Genomic DNA, 26,283 nt, shown 5'->3' with positions numbered 1-26,283 from the left:
TACACACACATATAACATACATTTCCATACATACACACACACACACACACATATATATATATATGTGTGTGTGTGTGTGTATTTATATATATATTTATGTATTAATGTGTATATATATGTATTTTTATTTTTATATATACATATATATTCACACACATATAAATATATATATACATACATTTATATACACACATTTATATATATATGCACACACACAAATATATATATATATATATATATATATATATATATATATATATATATATATATATATATATATATATAATATGTATTTATTTATTTTTTATATGTATTTTTATTTTTATATATACATATATTTTCACACACATATAAATATGAAAACATACATGTATATACACACACACACACACACATATATATATATATATATATATATACACACATATGTATACACACACACACACACACATATATATATATATATATATATATATATATATATATATATATATATATATATATATATCCATATATATATATGAGTTCTATCCAATAAATAGGCAAACTGAGAGGTCAAAAAAACTAAAACACAATCAGTCCGGTCTTTTTTTGATTACACCTTGGTTATACTTTCAATTTATTTTCTAGAAAACGCCTAAGAAAGAGGAGGAAGACATGAGCAGCGATGCCAAGGAGATGGCGATCTCGGGTGAAGGCAGGAGCGTTGATGATACGTGGACCAACAGGGAATCCATGGAAACCATCGTCACTTCTGAAGTCTCGGCAAAAGAGGAAATTGAATCTGTGGTCTCCGAAGAGACGGAAATGGACCCTGATTGCGGTTTTGAAGAAACGGGAACTGAGGTAATAATAATTTAATCGTGTTACTATTTATTTTTTATTTATTTATTTTATTTATTTACACAATTACGTTGCAATTAGGCAAATTTCATGGTGGCTACGGTCAAGTCAGGTCAAAGATAACTCTTACGATGGAAATTTCGTACGTACACTAATAAAAACAGATAAGAGACAAAAAAATTTTACATTCAATGACACTTCCACATCACATACAAACAAACTTCCACATCACATAGAAAATGCCGTCCACATCACATAGAAAAATATTTTCACAATTACAATAAGTTTATTACCCAGTGACTGCTTTACATTTCAACTTAAAACTCCTATAATTGGATGAAAAGGGCTCAAACAAACCTCCAGGCAGCTGGTTCCAATCAATTATAGTTCTGTTTAAAATAAGAGTTTTTTTCTTATTTGTTTTTTGAGTCCTTATTTTTATTTTGAAGCTATGATCGTTTTTTCCCTATTAAAGTTGGGCTTTTCTATCCCTTGACATAAATCTTCCCACGCTTCGTCCTTTTTAACAATTCTTAACATCGCACCTAACCTACTCCTTTTTCTTCTATTTTTTTCAAACTCTCCCATTTCAGTACATCTAACATATCCGTGACACTATCTGTTCTTTTGTACCATCCGAGAGTACATATCTTGCTGCCTTTCTTTGTACTTTTTCTATCTTTTTAATATGTCCCACCTCATATGGATCCCATAATATGGAGGAGTATTCTAGGATAGGGATAACCAGTACCAGATATGCTTTTTCTTTTGTGGCTACGCAACTTCCTTTTAAATTTCTCATCACCCAATGCACAATACTTTAAATGCCTTCCATGTCAAATTATCTACTTAGACTCCCCACCCAAGATCCCTAGTTAAATAAATGCCTAAATATTTGTATTGACTGGTACATGGGATTCTTTCTCCAAATAGGGTGTATAAATTTCCTTTTCTGCATTCTTTTTATCTGAAAATTTTATATGCTTACTTTTACTTATATTAATGCCCATATTATTGTTTGTAACCCAGTCACCAAGGCGATCGATGTCATTTTGTAGTATTACGTGGTCATTTACATGTTCTATCCGTCTGTATATAATGCATTCATCAGCAAAGAGTCTTATTTGGGAATGTAAATTGTTTGGTAGATCGTTTAAGTAAATTAGGAAGAGTAATGGCCCTAGAACACTGCCTTGTGGAACTCCTGCTAACACGCTCGCCTCATTTGTTACGGCAGAAGTAATGATGTGCTTGGGTGGGGTGAATTGTTTCCGGGTTGATAATGAAACACAGAAGTTATTATGGAGTTTTTTTCACTTTATTATATAAGGTAATCATTATCAAGTGTATCTAGTGTATCATTATAAGTGTAACATTTTTTGGTGCTCCAACGCAAGTGATCACCATGTTCTATGGTCTGAATTGTGTTGAGTCCCTCAGAATAGGATGTCTATCTGATTGGTAAGCGTCCTGGCGCTATCTGGTAGCCATGATGACAGCTATAGCCCTGCCTACTAGCTAGGTGCTGGTCTCCGGAGACCTAATGTCCCCCATGTAGATGTGATTTATCCAGGAATTGTCCGTTTTACACGAGTCTAATGGCTGTAGAATTACAAATATTGAATGCGTGAGCCATTGATTCACAAGGAGTTTCATTTTACATGTCCTCGTAGTGACGTTTCTGTTGTAGTTTTCGACATTGTAATATTCGTAATTACCACGAGGTATGTTTAATGAATGCCTAAAAGCAATTAGTCGCGAACTTTTTTGTCTCCCGTGGGGGCTATTTACCTGTGTACAGAATTAGTATTATACATCTGATGGTTTTCGCGTGATTATTCAAATCTTTCCGTGAGAATGTTTTCCTGCTGTGGACTGGCCTTTCTTTGGGAACCGTCCACACCATTGTAACAGAGGATCTTGCGATGAGGAAAATGTCTTGCGATGAGAAGCTGGTGCCGAAAGTCTTGAGGGAGGAACAAAAACTGTCGCGGGTGGAAATTTCGCAATAAATTATGGACTGCCATATTATTATTATAATTAGAAATTATGGATTAATGGAAATTTTGATTAATTATTATATTATACTGATTCTCATCCCATATTCTATCGCATTGAATTTCGAATTCACTCAGCAATGCTTGCAACCCCTTGGCTGACTGACAAACTAAAACTTGGTCATCAGCGAACCTAACTGATTTTACGAATTCCCCGCCCACTTTCATTCCTACCTCCAGTTGTTCCCATAATGCCTCTTTATTCTATCACCCCATGCCTTACACATCTTCCTAACACGACTCACCGGGACTCCCCGTTCTCCCATCATACTCTTAGCGATATTAAATCAAATGTAAAACGCTAGAATATAAAATGGCGAAAATATGGGTTATATTTTTACATCAACTCACTCTACGTGCCTGATTGGCATCCTGACACCCCCTGCCAAACACACTTTTTTGCCGGCCGTCTGGTAGATTAAGTTGTAGAAGTGAGTTATTTACGAATTGTCCATTCTACTAGAGTCTAATGGCTGTAGAATCACAAATATTGACTGCATTGCATGCGTGAGCTGTTACTTCACAAGGAGTTTTATTTTACATGTCGTCGTAGTGACGTTTCTCTTGTAGTTTTCGATATTGTAATGTTGGTAATTACCATGAGGTTTGTTTAATGAATGCCTAAAAGCAATTAGCTGTGCACTTTCAGTCTCCCGTGGGGGCTATTTACCTGTGTACAGAATTAGTATTATCTATCCGATGGTTTTCGCGTGATTATTCAAACCTTTCCGTGAGAATGTTTTCCTGCTGTGGACTTCTGTTTTCGTTTAAGGATTAGAAAACACCTTTTTGCAATCTTTTTTGCAGAAGTTTTGCACAAATTCCTACATTCTTTGTACAAATATATATTAATTGTAAATCTATCGTCATTATGTAGTACTTTTTTATATTATTTACCACTCAAAATGTAACAATTATCACTGAATGTTTTTACGACGGTTTTAAATGGAATAAGAAGCTGTCCTAGTCCCAATCTCGCCCGGATAAAGCCGAATTTTCATTATTTATTATTGTTCCCGTGGATATAACTGGGATAAATTGTAAACGGGTGAAAATAAAGGTTTTCTCAATGCAAATACAGTTGTAATTACATAGATAAAAGAAAGAAACCATATCAATGGAATGTTCAACACACGACTTTGCGAAGACCTAAGGAATACTGTAATACTGTAGATTTACGTAGCCTGCCCAATAAATACGCGAACTGGAGCAATATGGCAACCATGACGCCTTGGACTATAGCCTAGGCTAGCTAGCTAGGTGCCAGTTGCCCGAGCAACCCAATGAGAGCCATCTGCACATTGAAAACCTGATATCATCAATATCAGGTTTTTGGTAAAGTGCGGTAAAAGTTATTTGAAGAAATTAATTAAATATTTAAGACTATTCATGGTAATAATGCTCTGATGAAGAAAACATATGTTTTAAAGTGGATTTAATCAGAACAAAAATTGAAGAAATTATTACTGAGAAATGTACTGGCAGTTGTTTAATGCTGTGATATTGCTCTGAGGAATAAAATATCCTGTTTGCAAGTGCAGTGAATCAAACCGAAAAAAGAGGGAAAAGTCGATCTAAAATTAGAGTAATACTCTTGGTTTTATTTGATGTCAGAGGTGTTTTTCGTCATGAATTTCTTTCTGGAGGACAAACGGCAAATGCTGAGTTCTACCTTAACAGTTCTCTAAAGCGTTTGAGATATCGCGTGTGACCAAATTCGAATCAGGGCTCAATGGACGGATCCTTCACCAGTGATTGTTAGCCATTGTTTTCCCACCACCAATATTTACTGGGAGCATTTTCAGTAAATTATCAACAGTGCACACACACACTAATACTATTTTATTACCATTGAATGACACGATATGATTGGATGGATGGAGAGATGGATGGATCCTTTGATGAAATACACACACACACACACACACCAATGAAATGATTAAATTTAGCAATATTCACTCCTGTTTAATGCTGAAGTTATTTTGTTAGAGTCATTACACAGTTGTAAATGTAAAGATTATACCGTGAACATTTTTTTATATTATGAATAGGTGAGTTTGATGTGTTTAATCTGTCAGAATTATTATAACTAGGTTTGTAATTCACTCATTGTTATGCTAAAGTCGTTGTCATGCTGTCGGAAATGTAAATTGACGAAATCCTGGAGCGACGGAGGAACATATCGAGTTTTTTTGGTGAAGTGCGGTAAAGATTATCAAGAAATTACTGAGATGTAGACAGTTATGGAGATCGTGTTAATGCTCTGATGAAGAAAACATCCAAGTTTTGCAAGTGGATTAAGAGTTTTATTGAAGATGTCCGAGACAAGACGCCAGGACGGATTAAGATGCAAAAGGCCTTTATAAAGACCTTCCTATTCCCATCACCTGTGTTTGACGTTGATACAACATTGATCGGGTGTTCAATGGCCCCTTGTTCTTCTTATCTAATCGTCATTATAATAAACTGTGATCTGAATGATATCAACTGAATAATTAACTGAATTTATAGTAAATTATCAAGAGAACACACACTAATACTATTCTATTACCATGGAAGTCACGATATGATTGGATGGATGGAGAGATGGATGGATCCTTTGATGACACACACACACTCACACCAATGAATGACACAATGCACACCATTCAGAGCATATTATCCAGAGAGCACATTGATATACGTTCGCCATTGTTTCTGGCAATTAATAAATTAAAATCCCCATTGATCCTATGATCATCACATTCCTCCTTATTATTATACTATTCTTAATAGATCTTTGTCCCTTTGTGACTTTTTCCATATATATTCCCGATATAAAATGTGATAATTAGGGACATTGCATCATATCACTTGGGCACAAAATGCATGGAGAAGAGACACAATAATTAAGCAAAGAAATGATGATGGAAAACTACTAAAAAGAACCTAACAAACTGCTGCCTTTGAATAAAAGGAGGAGGACTTCTAAAGGGGAGGGTGCTTTATTATTAAACAGTGGAAATGAATATAAGAAGAAGAAGATGGAATATATAATAATAATAAGAAGAAGGCATGTATAGCCATTACTACGAATTGACAGAGAGAGTACTTTGAAGAAGGTATAGACAACAAAATCATTGATATGTGTATAGAAGACTAAATTTGAAGGGAAATAAAGTTTTTATGGCCTCATTTTGCATATTTATTAGACAGATGTCGTATTAAACAGTTAAACAGTGGGTTTCTGAATTAAAGAAAGGGTAGCATGAGGAATTGTGACGAACCACTTTCGGGAAATCCCAACTTTGAGGTCACAATTCCCAAAATGATTGAAAAATTCATTCAAAAGTGATGTAGGATCCGCAGATTAATGGTGAATGAGACAGCTGAGACTATAAGGATGTCAACTAAACCCGTAATGCAATATTTTAAATTAACACTTGGACATGGAGAAGCTCTGTGCTAGGTGGGTGACGTGTTTGCCAAGGTACAATCTAATTTCTGACCCGTGAAAACCGTTACAATGAAAAATTTGGCACATAACAATCTGAAACCCTAGCTAAATTTTTGCATCAAATTATAAATTTGGATAAAACTAAGATCGCATTTTATATTGGGAATATATATGAAAAAGTCGCAAAAAGGGGCAAAGATCTATTAAGACTCTAATAGGGAAGAGGATTGCGATAATCATAGGATCAAAGGTGATTTGAATTTATTAATTCAGCCAGAAACAATGACGAACATATATCAATGTGCTCTCTGATATAATGTGCTCTGAAAGGTGTGCATTGTGTCATGGTGTCATTCATTGGTGTTTCTGTGTGTGTGTGTCTCCAAGGATCCATCCATCTGTCCATCCATCCAATCATATCGTGTCATTCAATGGTAATAAAATAGTAATTATGGACACTGTTGATAATTTACTATAAATTCAGTTCATATCAGCTGACATCATTCGTATCACAGTTATTATTATAATGACGATTAGATAAGAAGGACAAGGGACCATTGCACACACGATCAATGTTGTATCAACGTCAAACACAGTAAGTGATGGGAATAGGAAGGTCTTTATAAAGGCCTTGCATCTTAATCCGTCTTGACGTCTTGTCTCGGTCATCTTCAATAAGCCTGATCCACTTTGAAAACTTGGATGTTTTCTTCTTCAGAAAGCATTATCACCTCATAAACAGCTGACAGTACACTTCTCAGTAATTTCTTATGATAACTTTTACCACCGTACTTCAACCAAAACACTTTGATACGTTGATTCGGCGCTCCGTGATTTTGTCAATTTCCATTTTCAGACGACAAACAGTATTAAAAACAAGAAAAGAATACAGAAACTATAACATAACTGGCACCATACCATACTACTCACAGCTCAATGATCCACCAAAGCACACAGACGGCTGGGGAACATTAGGTCTCAGGGAACTAGGGCCTCTAGCCAGAGGGCAGTGCTGTAGTTGGTGTCATGACCCTCAGATTGCATCAGTTTATGTGTATTAATTGGATAGACCTCATAGATTGAAACTCTTGTCTCAGATACACAAGTTTAAATTTTCATAGACGTTGAACTTAGCAAGATATTGTCCATAGCAATGCTTCTCGTTACTTTAAATTATAGTTATTAAAGTCTATCATTATGAAGTTTTGAAATATTTTAATTCTACAGTCTAATATGATATACTATATGATTTAACTAGCGGAATCTGCAAAGACGTTTTAATCAGATTGATTGCCATCCTTCCCTCGTTATCTCTACGTCCGTCTCTTCATGAATGTATTGATATTTCCTCCCGTAGGTACCGGTGAAATTGGAGAAGAGCTACATTGACCTTTCGGTTACACAGAGTGATCATCCCGGCAGATATTCCTCATACTTCAGGGAGAAAGCTGCCGGCTTTGCGGTCCAAGGGAGTGAACTTGAGGTAGGAAACTAAGAAATGATAAGTACAATGGGTAAAACCATTAATATTCTCAATATTATATTTTAAAAAATATGTATTTGGATCAAATCTGACATTTAGGTACGAAATTGAACTTGGTGAACATTGTTTTACGAGAAGGGAGTCGTTGATAATTAATAATCTGAGTTGAAGATTTACGGAAAAGTATGGTAGATATTTTCATGATAAGATAACTCTGTAAGACTCCATTACCTGGCAAGGATAGTAGGGGCTTATAGCCTTATAAAATTAAGGGTATTATGAGGTTAATCCCTGGAGTACCTGACTGTGAAAAGAAAACACAAAAAATTTGGAAAAAAATGTATTAATATTTCAACCTAATCTCCTTTCAGATCTCTATACACTTTTCCACATCAATGTTTAATATGTTCCATACCCTTTTTTATATAATAAGAACTGTCTTGCTTCTTAACCCTCTTAGTGCGGCGGGCCGATATATCGGCTTTCGTGTCCCTGGCGAAAAGTGCGGCGGGCCGATATATCGGCTCTTGTGTAGGCTATTGTTTAAATCGTTGTAACTTATGGTTTTTTCTTTAATAATTTATGATTTTTTAGCTATCGATAGGTTGAATTTCATAGAATGACGTAACTATTTTTTAAATTTTTTATTAGCGATTTTAATTGCTTTTCAAAAAGTATAATTCTAACTCTAATTTTTCGTTCAGTTTTGTGCATGTCGGGAAGCTCTGCAATGTTTGCTCTTTTTTTTTCTGAGTGGTCTTTCCACTATGAAAAGCCACTGAAAGGCTATTAATCTGTTTTCATCTGTAATCTCTTGAATGTGTTATGGTGTCTTGGTGTTGATATATAACTGCTTATTCAGACTTTGTTGATGCGATGGAAATGAGAGCACTGGTTTGTAATCATTTTGGTTTCTCTTGCCATCCATCCTATCTAATCAATTTCGCCCTGTGTAATGGATTACATTGTCAGCAGTTCTCTGTGCGTTAGAACTTTGTTTTTTCTGCCTTTAGATTGTAAATTTTGTAACATTGCCGCAGTCTCAAGGAAAGGGGAAAAGTCCCAATTTGACTCAGTGAGATCAGCCTTTTCAACAAAATCGAACTATGCAGAGGCTGACAAAAAAATTTGCAATTCACTGGTTTTTCTTTATTTATTTATAATATTTTCTAAATGTCTTCTTGATTCTTTATTATATTTAAATATCGTAGTTTAATTGAAAAATGTTTTTTAAAAAATATTAGTTTTGTGTCTAAAAATCGAAATATTATTGCTAAATATATTATTTTCAAATTTATGATACTGTAATAATTACATTTATTTATCAGATGATGTAAATGTATTACATCATTATTAACTACAAAATTTTATTTTAAAATAAAAAAACTGCATATGGATATCTAAACAAATAATTTCATAATGTTTTTTTTCCTGAAGTGATACATTTTCTTAAATTACCCTTCGCACTTCTCACTAAGTACCCCTGAAATCCCCGCCGCACTAAGAGGGTTAAAAAAGGCATAAACTGCACTCGACATCACTTCTTCACGGTTGGAAAATCTTTGACCATCCGAGCCATTTTGACAAGTTTGCAAAACAGAAAATAATCCTAGGGGGGTCTAAATCTAGGGAATAAGGTGTATCTGGTAGCAATTCAAACTTTAATTTATGAATGATGGACATTGCAATAAGGGATTTGTCAGCTGGTGCATTGTCTTGAAGAAACAACACTTCCTTCTCAGCCAAATGCCGTCGCTTTTGCTTGATTTCTTCGCTCAAACGTCGCAATAAGTTTGCATAATACTCGCCGTTGATAGTTTTCCCTTTTTCCAAGATAGTCATTGAAAATTATCCCACGCAAAACCCAAAAAACCAACACCATGACCTTGTCTGCAGATGAAAAGGTCTTCGCCTTCTTTGGAGCCAGTTCTCCCTTTTGAATCAATTGTTTTGATTGTTCTTTCGTCTCGGGTGTGAAGCAATGGACCCATGTTACATCCATGGTTATGTAACAGCACAAAAATTCTGCTCTGTTTCTGTGAAACTTTTCTAAACACTCTAAATTGAAACGTCTTCACGACACTGGTTTTCCTCGAGTGTGAGCAAACGCGCCACCCATCTTGCACACAGCTTTCTCATGTCCAAATTTCACTTAATATGCGATGTACCGCACTTTTTGAAATGCCTACTATGTCTGCTAGTCCGTGAACTTTCAGTCGACAGTCATCCAGTATCACTTTGTGGGTTTTCTTCACCGTTTCTATGAGTCGTCACACCTCATTTGGTCGACTCCAATAGCGATGTTCTCGTCTTTGACAGCTCGTACTGTGGCATCGTTCGTAAACTCTGCTGCCCAATTGTATTATGTATTACTGTTGTATAAACAAAGAAGGAGCAGACTCATTTCCAGAAGAGTGGAATAATCCAGTTCAGCTTTGATAGATATTGGTTTGGGGGCTTTGAGGCCTTTTAATTAATAAAAGTAGTATTGTATCACATGTAATGATGACCAATTTTCTCTGAAATTCTCACAAATTCAACTGTAAACGTTCGTTCACTTATTGATAGACTGCCAAACAAATACTAAACAACACAGTGTCTTCAAACTTGAAACATATGCTCTATAGATAGCGTACTTTCTAATGCTGTGATATTTTTCTAACAACTGCCGTTATACGAGGGTCATCCGGAAAGTAGTACCCGTTTGTGCCGCATGAAGTGCTGACGACGCGAGTAGCCGCTGGACGAGGTCAGATAGCTTCAGTGGCTTGTCTGCCTTCTCTGAGCCAAGTTGCGTGACGCTAGCATTGCCTGTGTTGTTTCTGTTATTGTTTACAATGTTTAAAAAAATTGAGAACGCCGCCAGTTGTGAAGTGAGGGCAGTGATTAAATTCCTCAATGCAAGAAACGTTCGCCCATGTGATATTCATCGCCAATTAAAGGAGGTGTATGGAGACAATGTAATGGACGAGTCGTCTGTTCGGCGGTGGTGTCGCAACTTCAACATGGGGAGGGGGAACACACACGACGATGAGCGTTCGGGGAGACCGTCTGTCATTACAGACCAACTGGTGAGCTCAGTTGACGAATTCGTGAGGAACGATCGGCGCGTCACAATTGATGACATCTGTGAGCATTTTCCCAATGTTTCTCGAACAATTGTTCATGAAATTGTTAAACACCATCTGCATTATGCAAAAATTTGGCAGGAAAAAGATTTGACAGCGATGAAGAACTTAGAGAAGGAGTGACCCTGTATCTCAATGAGCTGGCGGCGAAGGACTATGCAGCAGGAATACAGAAACTTGTCACACGTTATGACAAATGCCTTAATTTGCTTGGAGATTATGTTTAGAAGTAGTTTAAAGTATCCTCTTTCAAATAAAATTTTTTATGTTTGTTAATATTTACTTTTGTGTCTTTATTTCACGAACGGGTACTACTTTCCGGATGACCCTCGTATCTAGGTCAGGCCGGGTACTTCTGGGACCACCATCGTAGTTGAAGTAGTATTAAAGTAAATTTGGTGAATAAACTTACGTACAAAGAGAAGGACAGTGATAAGTGACACCATAGGTCTAAGATGTTCAGAGAATATGTAAAGGTGTTTTGGAGTTGTTGGTTTTAGTGTCTCGGAAACTTGGTCCTATAGGATAAGCATGGTTTGGAGGGTTTTTTTTAGGTGGAAGTTGGTGTATGGAATGATAATTGAGTAATTACAAATTGACAAAAATTAAACCGATGAATAATGACTATATATGTACGTCACAAATTATATTTAGTCCAAAATTGAAAGGAAATATACTATTTTGGGTGTTTATGGGCTATTATATTCATGTTAATTGCTTTAATTAATACCAAAACTGCGTTGTAGTAAGGGAAATACCTTGAAGCACGTGTTAAAATACGTAGAAAGTACATGAATATCAAAATGAAAGAATTAGGTCTAGTTTTCCGGTGCGATCATCTCGTAGAATCCTCGCTTCCGGCCATTTATAACATGCTATCGACTTAATAAAATTGTTATCCTGTAGAGGAAAGTTTTGTTTTTAATCGAGGGAAGTTTTATGTTTCTAGTAAGAATAGTTTTTCTTAAATAAAATCGGAGACTTTATAAGTTGAACTCAAATTTCTCCAAATTCAAATGATTTCATACATATATTATGGCGTAGATACATATTATATGTATCGTATATCATATTCTCGATTAAATACGTTCGTATGACTTTAAAGTAAGGGTATGGCTGTAATAGTTGCGTCGGAAATTCTATTATTTCCACAAAAAAACCTCAATTATGGTAATTAATAGAGTTTAATGTGTTTTTATCCAGAATTATTCACTTACCTGCACGACTTCCGTGTCCGCGTGGGTTGCATGCTTCGCACACCATGCCGGGCACAGCGATGCCTGACTTACGACGGTGTCGCTGCCATCGGGTATCGGACGAACTAAAAGTACTCGTACGTTCTCTCAAAAATCGTTCTTTTTTTTACGATATTTTCGTTTCTGTTGCTTAAAACTGCTTTCTGTAATGACGTGGGGCTTGCCATATCTTTGGTTTAACTCCCGGGAATCTAGGAATTATGTAAAATTGTCTGATATACAGGGTGCGAAGCTTAAACCCGGATTTATGCATACTATATAAGCCACATAATATCATAGTTTAACAGTTGATCTGTTGGGTGGCACAACAGAAAAAGAATCTAGAATTATTATTATTCGAAGTAGTATTAGTATTTAGGGGAGGTGAGGTCATTTGCGCCATTGCGGATGGACAGGAAAGGATGAAGGATGGAGAGAGAAACCCGGCGTCGGTATTATCCTACTCTCTTTACGAAAGGCGCCAAAGGGTCCGCAGTTTAACGTCCCATTCGACGGACACCGTACTCAAAAGCGCTCTCCACAAAGCAACTCAAGTAGGGATCGGGATACCTCTGAAAAATATTCAACACCGCCACCGGGATTTGAACCCCCGCCCTCTGGGTGGGAAGCCAGTACGATAGCCACCGCACCAACTCGATCCCCCAAATAACTCGAAATAACACTTATGTCGATAAAAATAGCCGCTCTTATCGATTGTACTCCGCGTATGTAACTTCTTTCGGACATTTTGAAGGTTTATTGTGACTTTACTAGATGCCTATAGCTATCAAGAACGCCTTTCACGAGACTTCCATTCAAACTACGGTATGTCGGGACATTTAAATTGAAATTTGTTCGGATTTAAGCACTGCTCCCTGTAAAATTAATAGCTAAATTTATGATACTCGATGTGTTCACGTTCTAAGGTCTTATAAATTTAATTTGGAGAAACTACTTGTGGCAATGGGTCGAAACTTCTGTGGTATCTTGATACAACATTCATCACGATACTCGGTATATTTATAAGTCGTCCAAAATGTTTTTAATACCCAAAATGATTAATTTTGTGAAAGAAGTCCGTATGCTTTCGAAAATTGCAAATGGCCGCCGTTATTTTGTTTGTCCGTTGTTATGGTGACGTGGGTAGAACTGTTTTCGCCCAAAACAAGCTGTTAACGCGTGTGCAACGTGTTTAAAAATGGCGCAATTGCCTGGATGCGATGGTGCAAATAATCTGTAAAAATTTAGCTGGATATAGTTGTTTTCTGTCCAATAAATACGCGAACTGGTACAATATGGCGGCCATGACGCGGATTATAGCCACGTCCACTTGCGGTGCTAGTTGCCTGAGAAACCCAATGAGCCGTGTCTGTGCTCGGCGGATCGTCGAGCTGTGCGCAATAGATATAAGTTTAAACTAAATGGATGTTTATAACCTTTCAGGACTCTACGAAGGAGTTTGATGGTGATATGTGTCAGCCTTCAAAGAAGTCGTCCTTGGTCACTGCAGTGGAGGGTTTGGTGGGGGATGAAGAACAGAGCCCTGCGCAACAGGAACGTGCCTCTTATCCACCAGGTGCGTTGTTGCCCTTGTAATCCGATTTGTATGAAGTAGTCACTGGGTGGGGTCTTGTTTGGATGTGGTCTATAGGAATGTCAATCAGGTTATAAATACTAATCTCATACAGAGATTATTTTCATCATTAACCTAATATACCTCTGCGACCTCGTTTATTTTAAGTGTAATTGCATTAGCCCTCGAAGGAATGCCATCTTTGTAATCGCCTAACGTACGATGACAATTTGATAGGTAAGGTCTCCTATTTTTTCTTTTTTTTAATGAAAAAAATCAAATTTATTCTCACAATTTTGGGTACATCGTATGGAAAGGTTGAGCTGTTAGCTATTTTTCCATGTTTTCTTTATTTTTATCACTACAGGGTATTAGTGTAAGTGAAATTTAATTAAAATCAATGTTTATAGATTAGCCGTCATGTTGAGAATATAATGTATTTCATCACTTCATTGTGGTCAGGTTAAGACTTCATTATCATCTCTTCCACCTATCTCTTACACATTATTTTGAGGACAATTACAAATACCGAAGCCGTAGACACCTAAAATGGCATTTATACCAGTGACCTTTCAGTTAAGAGTCAATTTCCAACCTTTACACCAGCAAAATACTATGTCGTTCATGGGTTATCTGGTATAATCTATGGATATTTTGTTGATTTAAACAGAAATACTTTATTAAATGTCAATTTTATAATTTTTCTTCCACTGATGAACTCATGTTGGATTAAAAAAATCCCAAATCACTAATGTCAAGGTTTCCCATTAGAAATAATATGGATTATTTTGTGAAAGTTAAGCCCCTAAATCACCACCCTCATTCTTCACAGACCAGGAGGGAAGGTTTTTGTGGGAAGGGAGGGACACCCGCACCCATTGGTGGACAATTTGAAAGTGAAGAAAATCCCGATATAATAAATTCATCCTGCCATTTATTGTGGAAGTGTTCAGGGTTCGTCCGGAAAATAAGTGTACTGACTCCTGGGCTGGGCGCACCGCTCCAGGCATGCCCAGCACCGCTCTGACGGGCTGCGATTTGAGGGGGGTATGTTGGCAAGCGACGCTGAAAAAGGCAGTCGGCTCTGAGCTGTGGTGTAGTGAGGAGCTCTGTTAACGTGAACCTCCTCACTCGACCCACGTCACGGAACGCGATGCCGAAGTTTTTGGAGCAGCGTTATTCCATCAAATTTGCGGTAAAGCTTGGGAAATCGTCTACCGAAACTGTCGGTATGATTAACCAGGCTTACGGGGAGTCAGCCATGTCCAGAAACATGATCTTTCGGTGGCACAAGATGTTCGTGGAGGGCAGAGAAGAGGTCGACGACGAACCACGGCCTGGACGCCCATCAACGACACTCACCGACGAAAATGTGCGAAAAGTTCGCGATGTACTGAACTCTGATCGTCGTCTTAGTGTTCGGATGATAGCAGAGCAGTGTAATGGGCCAAAAACAATAGTGCACGAGATTATTAGGGAGCAATTACAGATGCGAAAAATTTGTGCAAAGTTGGTGCCGAAAGTGCTCAGTGATGATCAAAGACTCAATCGTTTGGAAATCGCGACACAACTTGCGGATCACTGCAAAAATGATCCAAATTTTTTAGAGAACGTTGTTTCGGGTGACGAGACGTGGATCTTTGAGTACGACCCATCCCGGACGTGATACGGGACTTTGGACGCCGTCAAAGAGGCCGTGACGACGTGTCTTCGAGAGGTTCCCGATGATGTCTTCGCGGGAGCGTTCCAGGAATGGGAACGCCGCTGGAACAAGTGTATCGACTCACAACGGTCCTATTTTGAGGAATATTAGCTTAAGATATGTAAAAGTGTTATAAATTTTTTTTCCTGAGCTCAGTACACTTATTTTCCGGACGAACCCTGTATCATGCACATATGACATGTGTGGGAAGGTATTTCAATCAAACATGTAAAACTGTACTCATTTGCTGCGGGCTCTCTTGGTCTTCGTCCAACTCTCCGTTATAATACCCTGTCCAATATATAAGTGAACTGAGTCGCCATAAAAAACTTTATTTTGATTTAAATTTAGAGTCTATACACCAATGATTTGGTAGTTCTTCCTTCTTCAAAGTACTCTGTCTGTCTATTCATAGCTATGGCTATCCATCCCTTCTAATTCCATCTTCTTCTCTTCATGCACTGTTTAATAAAGCACCTTTGGCAGTCCTGGCAAACTGGTGCAAACTGGCACCGATGACGCGGACCGTAGCCCTGTCCACCAGCGGTGTTAGTTGCCCGAGAGCCAATGAGGAGTCTCCTGTGCTTGGCGGATCTTCGAACTGTGAGTATATATTAGTTTTAGGGTTATGTTTAGTTAGTAGAATTATGTTATAGTTTCCGTTGTCCTTTCTTGTTTTTAATACTGTTTGTCATCTGAAAATTGGAAATTGACTAAATCACAGAGCGAAGAATCAGCATATCAAGTTTATAGAGTGAAGTACGGTGGTAAAAGTTATCGATAAATTACTACTGAAATGTACTGACGGCTGTTTAAATGGCATTAATGCTTTCTGAAGAAGAAAACATCCTGTTTTTGCAAGTGGATTTAAGCGTTTTATTGAAGACGGTCAAGACAAGATGCCAAGACGGATTCAGATGCAAGGCCTTTATATAAGACCTTCCTATTCCCATCACCTGTGTTTGACGTTGATACAACATTGATCGTGTGTGCAATGGTCCCTTGTCCTTCTTCTTATCTAATCGTCATTATAAAATAAACTGTGATCTGATTGATGCCAGCTGACGAATAGTGAACTGAATTAAGAGTAAATTATCAACAGTGCACACACTACTATGTATACTATTTTATTACCATTGAATGACACGATATGATTGGATGGATGGATGGACAGATGGATGGATCCTTGATGACAAACACACCAATGAATGACACCATGACACAATGCACACCATTCAGAGCACATTATTCAGAGAGCACATTGCTATATTCGCCGTTGTTTCTGGGCAATTAATACATTCAAATCACCCCATTGATCCTATGATCATCACAATCCTCCTCATTATTATTATTAAATTAGATCTTTGCCCCTTTTTGCGACTTTTTCCAATATATATTCCCGATATAAATGCAATTAAAGAAGTGATGGTAATGATGATTGGGGGGGACATTGTACGTGTCATATCACACTTTGGGGCACACACGAGATGATAATAATATGTTTGTTGGAGAAGAGAAAGACAATAAATAATAATAATAATAAAACAAAGAATAAACGAATAGATATAGAAAACTACTACTAATGATAATTAAATAAGAAGAACCTTAATAAGAACTGAACTGCCTTTTAAATAAGAAGAGGAGGACTTCCAAAGGAGAGGGCGCTCTATTATTAAACAGTGGAAATGAATATAAGAAGAAGAAGAAGATGGAACATATAATAATAATAAGAAGAAGACATAGATAGCCATTACTACGAATTGACAGAGAGAGTACTTTGAAGAAGGAAAAGACAACAAAATCATTGATATGTTGACTCTAAATTAAACCAAAATTAAGTTTATAATGGCCTCAGTTCACGTATCTACGAGGGTCATCCGGAAAGTAGTACCCGTTCGTGAAATAAAGACACCAAAGTAAATATTAACAAACATAAAAAATTTTATTTGAAAGAGGATACTTTAAACTACTTCTCAACATAATCTCCAAGCAAATTAAGGCATTTGTCATAACGTGTGACAAGTTTCTGTATTCCTGCTGCATAGTCCTTCGCCGCCAGCTCATTGAGATACGCGAGGGACCCATCTTGCACAAATTTTTGCATAATGCAGATGGTGTTTAACAATTTCATGAACAATTGTTCGAGAAACATTGGGAAAATGCTCACAGATGTCATCAATTGTGACGCGCCGATCGTTCCTCACGAATTCGTCAACTGAGCTCACCAGTTGGTCTGTAATGACAGACGGTCTCTCCGAACGCTCATCGTCGTGTGTGTTCCCCCTCCCCATGTTGAAGTTGCGACACCACCGCCGAACAGACGACTCGTCCATTACATTGTCTCCATACACCTCCTTTAATTGGCGATGAATATCACATGGGCGAACGTTTCTTGCATTGAGGAATTTAATCACTGCCCTCACTTCACAACTGGCGGCGTTCTCAATTTTTTTAAACATTGTAAACAATCACAGAAACAACACAGGCAATGCTAGCGTCACGCAACTTGGCTCAGAGAAGGCAGACAAGCCACTGAAGCTATCTGACCTCGTCCAGCGGCTACTCGCGTCGTCAGCACTTCATGCGGCACGAACGGGTACTACTTTCCGGATGACCCTCGTATTTGAAAGAGCTCGTATGATTTAAAAACAGAAGATCTTTGAAACTTCTCGGGTTTCCTATCCCGACTAAATATCATGGCCTCCTAGAGGAATGGTATTATGGAACATGAGTGAGTAACGGTCATTTTTCAATGTCGTTTTTTATCAAAAGCAATACTGTAATGGTCCGTTTTTTAATAACCAATTGATAGGGCGTAGTTTTAGGTACGTCCACTCTAAATTTGAACAGATTCGTACGAGTATCTATGGTTTTACGATGGTTTGTTTGAGACCGTTACGAAGCAGTTCCTGTCATTTCCAATCGAGATATGAGTTTGAATGGTGGGTGGAGGGGGGTGTCGGGGTAAGGGAAGTGGGAAGATGGGAGTCCTTTAGTCTGCTACTCTGTGAGACTTCGGTCCCGAACCGTGCCTTTAGTAAGGTTAGGGACTTCAGTGCCTATTGTTGCAATGGCTGGTATTGTATAACTTGGAGGGACTACAGTGCCTATTGTTGCAATGGCTGGTATTGTATAACTTGGAGGGGACTTCAGTGCCTATTGTTGCAATGGCTTTTATTGTATAACTTGGAGGGACTTCAGTGCCTATTGTTCCAATGGCTGGTATTGTATAACTTGGAGGGGACTACAGTGCGTATTGTTGCAATGGCTGGTATTGTTTAACTTGGAGGGACTACAGTGCCTATTGTTGCAATGGCTGGCATTGTTTAACTTGGAGGGACTACAGTGCCTATTGTTGCAATGGCTGGTATTGTATAACTTGGAGGGACCACAGTGCATATTGTTGCAATGGCTGTCATTGTTACCTCATATGTGCTTTGTGATTTCACTGATATTGTTATAAATCTAATAAATATGATTTACCCTTGATTATGACCATTGTTGATGTTAATTCAAGCGTTATAGTTGACTAATACTACGCTAATCATTGTTAATTTTGCTTGTTTTCCCCTCTATCAAAGTCTTCAATGCTTAAATACCAATTCCTTCTTGTTACTTGTAAACAAATGCTATAATTTCTGTAAATTTTGCAAAACTTACATTCATAAGCCGAGGGAACAATGTACGTTGGAGTAAGTACAATGAGTGTGAACTCTGTGCCGAAACATGCAGTAAGTAAGTTGACAATTACTTCAAGGGACTTGAGTGCATATTGTTGCAATGACTGGTATTGTTACCGTTTATCTGTTTTTTAATAACACTGATATTGTTATAAATCCATTTATTTATCTCTGTTGCCATTTTTGATGTCAGTTCTATGGCCATAATTGGTTAATGCTATGCTAATTATTGTTAATATCCCAAAGTTTCATTGTTAATATAGTTCTGTAGGCCTACAATTTGTTGTGTCTCTTTATTCCCACTTATTCTTGCTTTTCTTTTAAATTGAAAACTTAATTGAGCTGATTGCTTCTGTTAAACCTTAAAAGTGGTCCATGAATTGATTATTCAGCTATTATAATACTAATAATGGCTAAAAACACACGTTTGCCCTTAATTTTAACTGTCGTTTTGTTAAACTATACTTAAACTGTCATTATATACTCAGGGAATAGTCCTGAGGACATGATTATAATTTTAATTGTCTCCAAAGTAACATTAATGGCATTGCGTTGAACGATTGGGTCGTCATTTGAAGAATAAAATCTTCTCTTCTCATTTCCTTTGCAGCGTGTACAAGTTCTGATATACATATCATTGGAATGCCTTCGTCCTTGTATCCAAACAAGGACAAAGCGATGACCGCAAACAACGAGGGCTCTTTTGCGGCATTTTCAACCGGAAGGACGCAACCAACCGAAGAAGATACAGAGGAGGACAATGATGACAGAGTTTCTGCTTTCGGAGAAACAGAAAAAGAATCGTTCAAAGAGATGGCAACGGGAAACTTTGCGGTACACTCACCTGTGCCGTGCGCAATACACGCGGCTCGAACTGGAGATACGCAAAAGGTTTGTATGACCGAGTGCGGAGGAAGAATAGGCCTGGATGAACCACGGACTGTGATCCAGGGGAAAGTAATTGCGGGGGCGTACATTGATACCATAAACTGGCAATCCGATGCCGAAACCAGTGTGTGCCGTATATCAGAGATAAGTTCGCTGAGGGACACTAATCTGGATGTGCCGGAAGACGGTTCAAATGATGAATTCGTTACGGATTATAAAACGGAAGGCTTAGGTTTTCAGTGTGACGTTTGCGGTAGTGATTTCGGCACGAAAGGTGCCCTCGTGAACCATATGTGGTTGCATATCAGTGCGGAGGTATTTAGGTGCGGTATTTGCGGTAAGGATTTCCGTGACATTGGAGATTTTGATGGCCACAACGACTCTGTTCACCGCGGTACGGCCGGTTTTGAGAGAATGAACCGTACCGAACAGAGGAGAGAGGGGAAGATTGTCGAGGAGGAAGGGAGTGGTATATTTTGGTGTGCCATATGTTCAAGGTCGTTCAAACACAAAGGTGCCCTCTGCAAGCATTCCATGGTGCACAACCGTAAAAGGCGGTATACCTGTAACGTGTGCTTCAGGGATTTCAAACGTCAGGGCAACTTGAATGCCCACATGTCAATACATACCGGGGTCAAAGCTCACGTGTGTGACATCTGCGGCACGGCTTTTGGGCACAAGAGCACCCTTTTGCGGCACATACTGGTGCATACCGGAGAGAAGAAGTTCTCTTGTACGGTATGTTCCAGGACTTTTCAACGCGGCAGTCATCTGCAGAACCACATGGTCGTTCATACCAAAAACAAACCGCATACCTGCGATGTGTGCCATAAATCTTTCAGTCAGGAATCCATACTGAGGAGACATATGGACGTTCACTTGGAGGAGAGGCCGTACGTTTGCGGCATTTGTGCCAAAGCGTACCAGACCAAACTCAAGTTGAAGGCGCACCTGAAACTTCACTCCCTTGTCAAGAGACACAAGTGTGCGCAGTGTCCGAAAACCTTCAGTGCGCACAGTCAGCTACAACGGCACCTGACGGTACACTCGGGACTGAAACCGTATTCTTGTACCGAGTGTTCCAAATCCTTCACGCAAAAGACCTCGCTTAAGGCGCACATGGTCGTACACACTGGTCACAAACCGCACGACTGCAAGGTTTGCGGGAAGGCCTTCACCTTGCGCGATTCTTTGCGTAAGCACATGGTCAGTCACGACGTAGACAAGAGACACAACTGCGAGGTTTGCGGGAAGTCTTTCGCCTTGCGCGGAAACCTTAAGAATCACATGGTCGTGCACATGAGGCAGAAGCCTTACGCTTGCGTCGTCTGCGCAAAGTCTTTCAGTCGCAAGGCAGCTCTTCAGGAACACATGTTCATGCATGTGGACAAGTCTGCTTCGGTCCGTTGCGTCGGGAAGAACATTCCGGAACAAGATGGTTGCGTACGCATAGGAATGGAGATTGAGAACCAATCCAATACTTGAACTAATGTGTCTACCCTTACACGGTTGGTTTAAAGTGTGTTGCGCAACGCAAATGACAAGTAGAACATTCCGGAACAAGATGGTTGCGTACGCATAGGAATGGAGATTGAGAACCAATCCAATACTGGAACTAATGTGTCTGCCCTTGCGCGGTTGGTTTAAAGTGTGTTGCGCAACGCAAATGACAAGTAGAACATTCCGGAACAAGACGGTTGCGTACGCATAGGAATGGAAATTGAAAACCAATCCAATACTTGAATTAATGTGTCTGCCCGGTACATATACGTGCAACTTGCGTGGTTGGTTTAAAGCATGTTGCGCAACGCAAATGCCAATTAGATATCTGTCTGAACTGTGTGACAACCACCCTCCAGTCAATTTTTTTACGTACAATGTGCAACGGTCCACTCATTGTGAATTTAAATGCAAGTGTACCGTTTTTGGCCCCGGGAATGCGTACGGTATCGAAACAAGAGCTTAATTACTAGCCCTAATTACCTGCTTGACTGGTTTTGATGTTTGAAGTTGTTGCGTTTGTGTGATCAGTTTTTGTTTTGCGTATACATGTACCACGGTACGGTGTTTAAATCCGGATAAATTTCAATTTGAATTTCCCGCCCTATTGTTGTTCCGCTTGAGGTCGCGACTGTCATTCTTTGAAAGCTGTAGGCATCTAGTAAACAATCATGATAGCCTTCGAAATGGTTGAGATGTTTACATCCGGTGCGGAGTACAATCAAAAGAGCCACTACTATCGATTTGAATGTCTTTGAGCTTTGCCGTTGTCTTATTTCAAATGATAGTTCCTGATATGTCTTCTGGTAATACCCCATAGATCAAGTCTTCACTGATTTTGTGGCTTAAGTATAATGCTTTGTAGAAGTCTATTGGGGAAAGGTATTGCCTACAACCCGGCGTGCAAAACTCATTCGAAGGAAATGCGTGTTTGTCTGGATGTAAGAGCCTTCAATCTGCTTAAATATACAAAAACACTGGTATAGATTGTGAAAAAATACAGAAACGCAAAGATAGTACAGTCTCACATGTTATCTGGCTAATATAGCCGTATATTTTTGGCTGATTTAGCCGTTAAACATTCTGTTTGCCTTGCTCGTGTCATCTGTTCCTGTTTGTCTGGTGCCGTATTTTTGCCGTGAGTGTTCTGTTCTCTTTACTTCATCACTGTCTCCTATTTTTCCTTGAATATACTATATACCTGCCTTTTCAATGAGTTACCCTAACCTTTCCCATATTAGCTGTGCCAATTCCGCATGTATTCATTTAAAGTAGCCCAATTTGCTACCTATTCTGAGTTCCTCACCTCGTGTCTATCCGTGGGTATCGTACTCAATGGTCTTGTCATCAAAATACTCATTTTTCTGGTATTCTATCCTAACCCCGACCGTCCTAGCTTCACGGACTCATTAGAAAAATTAATTTTGATTTCGTCCTCCGTCAGTGGGGCAAATAACTTTGTATGTCATCAACTCCCTCTGACCTCCAGCCTACTTTGGTCAACTTGCGACCTTTGTAAATATATTGTAAGGGATTTTTCTCTCGGCATTGTTTATTATGTCCCAGGTAGTTCTTGTTTTTCATTGCTGGCAGGAAGTATTTCACACTCATTGTAGTTTCAACCCCTCTTTCTTTCAAAACCAAATATTGCCACCCTTTGTAACCTATGCTATTCTCCATTCAAAACACTAGTTTTCCCAATACATCACCCAAAAAAGCCAACAACCCAGCACCCCGCACCCAAAGCCGAAACAAGGTAGTGAACCTTTCGTCTGTGCCTCTCAACAATAGCAAACCTTTCGCCACTAAGTAAAGGCCACTCCTTGTCCCCTACCCATAGAACTAACCATGTTAATATCGTCACTGACCCTTAAATACTTCTGCCGGAATTTACCTTGGCATGCCCATTGGAAATGGTAGCTTTTCCCTTCAAAATGTTCCAACATTAACCCAGCTCTGACCCGATTCCGTGCAGCCTTAGAAAACGAACCAAAAGCACTCCTATCAAACCATCCAATTGAAATCTTTATCAACCTCCTTCTGGCAAAGATTTCTGTTAAAAAATTCATAGATTCCATAAAGCCACCAGATAACCTTCCCCACTCAGAGAGACAAGCTCTCAGACCTTTAGGGTCGAACAAAAAATAATAATCATGACTTAAGGGTCATCTGTTGTTGTGTTAAGCAAAGAAGACTTTTTCGGCATGAGGCATTTCGCCTATTAAATGACCTTTCTGGCTATGCCCCCCCTGTACCAAGATCCTAACCCATTAAATCAAAAGGATATTCTCGGTTTTCTTTCCAATTTTGGTCCCAAAGAAGGTATCTCTCCCAAAGATGTATCCAGTCTTTTTCAATCTAATCCTAAGACCCCCCATTTCCAGTATTTGCTACCAAAGATCCACAAAACCAATAGTCCCGGACGCCCCATTGTAGCCAGGATTAATTCACCCACTGAACGAATCTCAGCATTTGATAGACCAACAACCTTTTCAATCCATAGCCACTTCACTCCCTTCTTACATTAAAGACTCGCACCACTTTCTGGAACGTCTACACTCAATCCCAATTCCGCACAACACAACCATTCTCATGGCCACGATAGACGTCACATCTCTGTACACCTCCATTCCCCACAAAGAAGGCTTAGAAGCCCTGAAACATTACCTCTCCCTACGATCCACACCACACACCCCATCCACAGATTTCCTCCTCGAATTAAGCCAAATCGTTCTTACCAAAAATGCTTTTCAATTCAATGACAAAATATATTTACAAATAAAAGGCACTGCAATGGGCACGCGTATGGCTCCTGCATACGCCAATCTTTTTATGGGTAAACTAGAACACGACTTTCTGCAACAACAAACCCTAAAACCACTCTTCTGGGCCCGCTATATCGATGATATTTTCCTCCTTTGGTCCCACGGACACGAAACTTTATCCTCTTTCATTTCCTCTCTCAACTCCTCCTCCTCAGTATCATTCACTTCTTCTATATCCGACTCGAATATTACCTTCCTAGATATCGATATTCACCTCCAAAACAATGCGTTTCACACTTCAGTCCACATTAAACCAACCAATAAGCAACAATATCTTCATTTCGACAGCTGCCATCCTCCTCACACGAAGCGCTCCATCCCATTCTCACTCTCTATCCGTGGCTTCCGTCTCTGCAACAACACCCCCTCCCAACAGAAATACTTGGACCAGCTACATGACTCTCTCAGAAAACGTGGGTACCCTGAAAAACTACTAAATAGTAAAATCCTCAAACCGGCAACCCAATACACTCCCCTCCCCAAACCAAACCGCCCAAAATGCCCTAATCTTATCACCACTTTCTTCCCTGGAACACACAAAATTAAACATTTAATCCGTGACCTCTTCCCAAATTATTAATAACACTCAGTCAACATCACTTTTATTCCCACATTGTCCCTCTGTTTCGTTTAAACGCCCGTCGAACAAAACCAACTGCGAGCACCCCTGTCTCTCCCCCGCCCCTATCCGCACCATGCAACCGCCCACGCTGCAAATTCTGCCATCTTTTAAGACCCTTCCCTCCCCCGGACATGTCCTCTCTGCTCTTCTCCAGAGAACGGCATTCTGCATTCTGATTATAATGGCCGTGGCGTCGAAAATGTCAAAATTATGTATGTGTCTATCCTCTTTCGTTGTTTCTGTTTTAAAAATTTATGTAAGTATTTGTGTATTGCCAAAGAGTGTTGTATTTCTTTATATATATATATATATATTTTAGTGTATTAGTATATATATATATGTATATATATTTTAGTGTATTTGTATATATTTATATGTATATATATATATGTATATGTATATATATATTTATATATATATATATTTATATATATATATATATGTGTATATGTATATATATATACCTGTATGTATATTGAAATATATATATATATATATATATATATATATATATATATATATATATATATATATATATATATATATATATATATATATATGTATATATATATATATATATATATAATTATATATGTATATATATATATATATATATATATATATATATATATATATATATATATATATATATATATATATATATATATATATATATATATATATATATATATATATATATATATATATATATATATATATATATATATATATATACACACATATATGTATATATATTTATACGTATATGTATATATATATATATATACACACATATATGTATATATATTTATACGTATATGTATATATATATATATATATATATATATATATATATATATATATATATATATATATGTGAGTGTGTACATATATGTATATATATACATATATATATACATACATATATGTATGTATATCTGTGTGTGTATATTTTTAAGGAACTGGCCCCCCAACCGTGATGTGTGTGATGTGGAAGTTCACATGCCATACAGGGCTTAGTACAGCGTCGACCTTAACATCACCCATATCAAGCTGGCCTTCAGGTGGATTATTGTGTTTATGTATACATATGTATAAAATATATGCATGAAAATGTAATATATGTATTCCTTGATGCCTTATGTTAATACTAATTGACATTTAAAAAAACAAATTATCTATGGAGATAACTTAAGAGTGTTGAATTGTGTTATTTGTGTTTTCCTGCAGAAATACTCCAATGCCCATGACAGACTTTTTAAATATTATATCCAAATTAGAATATACACTTTTAATATATACATGTCGAGA

General features: G+C 38.0%; 1 protein-coding gene across 2 annotated transcripts; it reads left to right on the top strand.

Annotated features, from left to right (window-relative positions):
* The first annotated feature begins 660 nt into the window (after positions 1–660).
* LOC139693264 (zinc finger protein 345-like) lies at positions 661–26,249 on the top strand. Of its 2 annotated transcripts, XM_071591374.1 has the most exons (6): positions 661–846; positions 7,694–7,819; positions 13,626–13,758; positions 15,932–16,060; positions 19,748–20,028; positions 25,932–26,249. In XM_071591374.1, the coding sequence occupies exons 1-6, from the start codon at positions 679–681 to the stop codon at positions 25,950–25,952; spliced, it is 858 nt and encodes a 285-aa protein (XP_071447475.1). In that variant the 5' UTR covers positions 661–678; the 3' UTR covers positions 25,953–26,249. The 2 variants fall into 2 exon arrangements, with proteins under 2 accessions (XP_071447475.1, XP_071447474.1); XM_071591373.1 differs by lacking the exon at positions 25,932–26,249 and having other exon boundaries at positions 19,748–21,932.
* The last annotated feature ends 34 nt before the right edge of the window (positions 26,250–26,283 follow it).

Source organism: Hetaerina americana, unplaced genomic scaffold, assembly GCF_022747635.1.
Source record: "Hetaerina americana unplaced genomic scaffold, ioHetAmer1.1.p SCAF_45, whole genome shotgun sequence".
NCBI classification, from domain to species: Eukaryota; Metazoa; Arthropoda; class Insecta; order Odonata; family Calopterygidae; genus Hetaerina; species Hetaerina americana.
This window is presented reverse-complemented; position numbering and strand designations above follow the sequence as displayed.

Coding starts and splice junctions, on each gene's coding strand:
- LOC139693264 (XM_071591373.1), top strand. CDS start 679: ATGGCGATCTCGGGTGAAGGCAGGAGCGTTGATGATACGTGGACCAAC. Junction 847..7,693: donor TTGAAGAAACGGGAACTGAG/GTAATAATAATT, acceptor TTCCTCCCGTAG/GTACCGGTGAAATTGGAGAA. Junction 16,061..19,747: donor GCTTGGCGGATCTTCGAACT/GTGAGTATATAT, acceptor TTTCCTTTGCAG/CGTGTACAAGTTCTGATATA.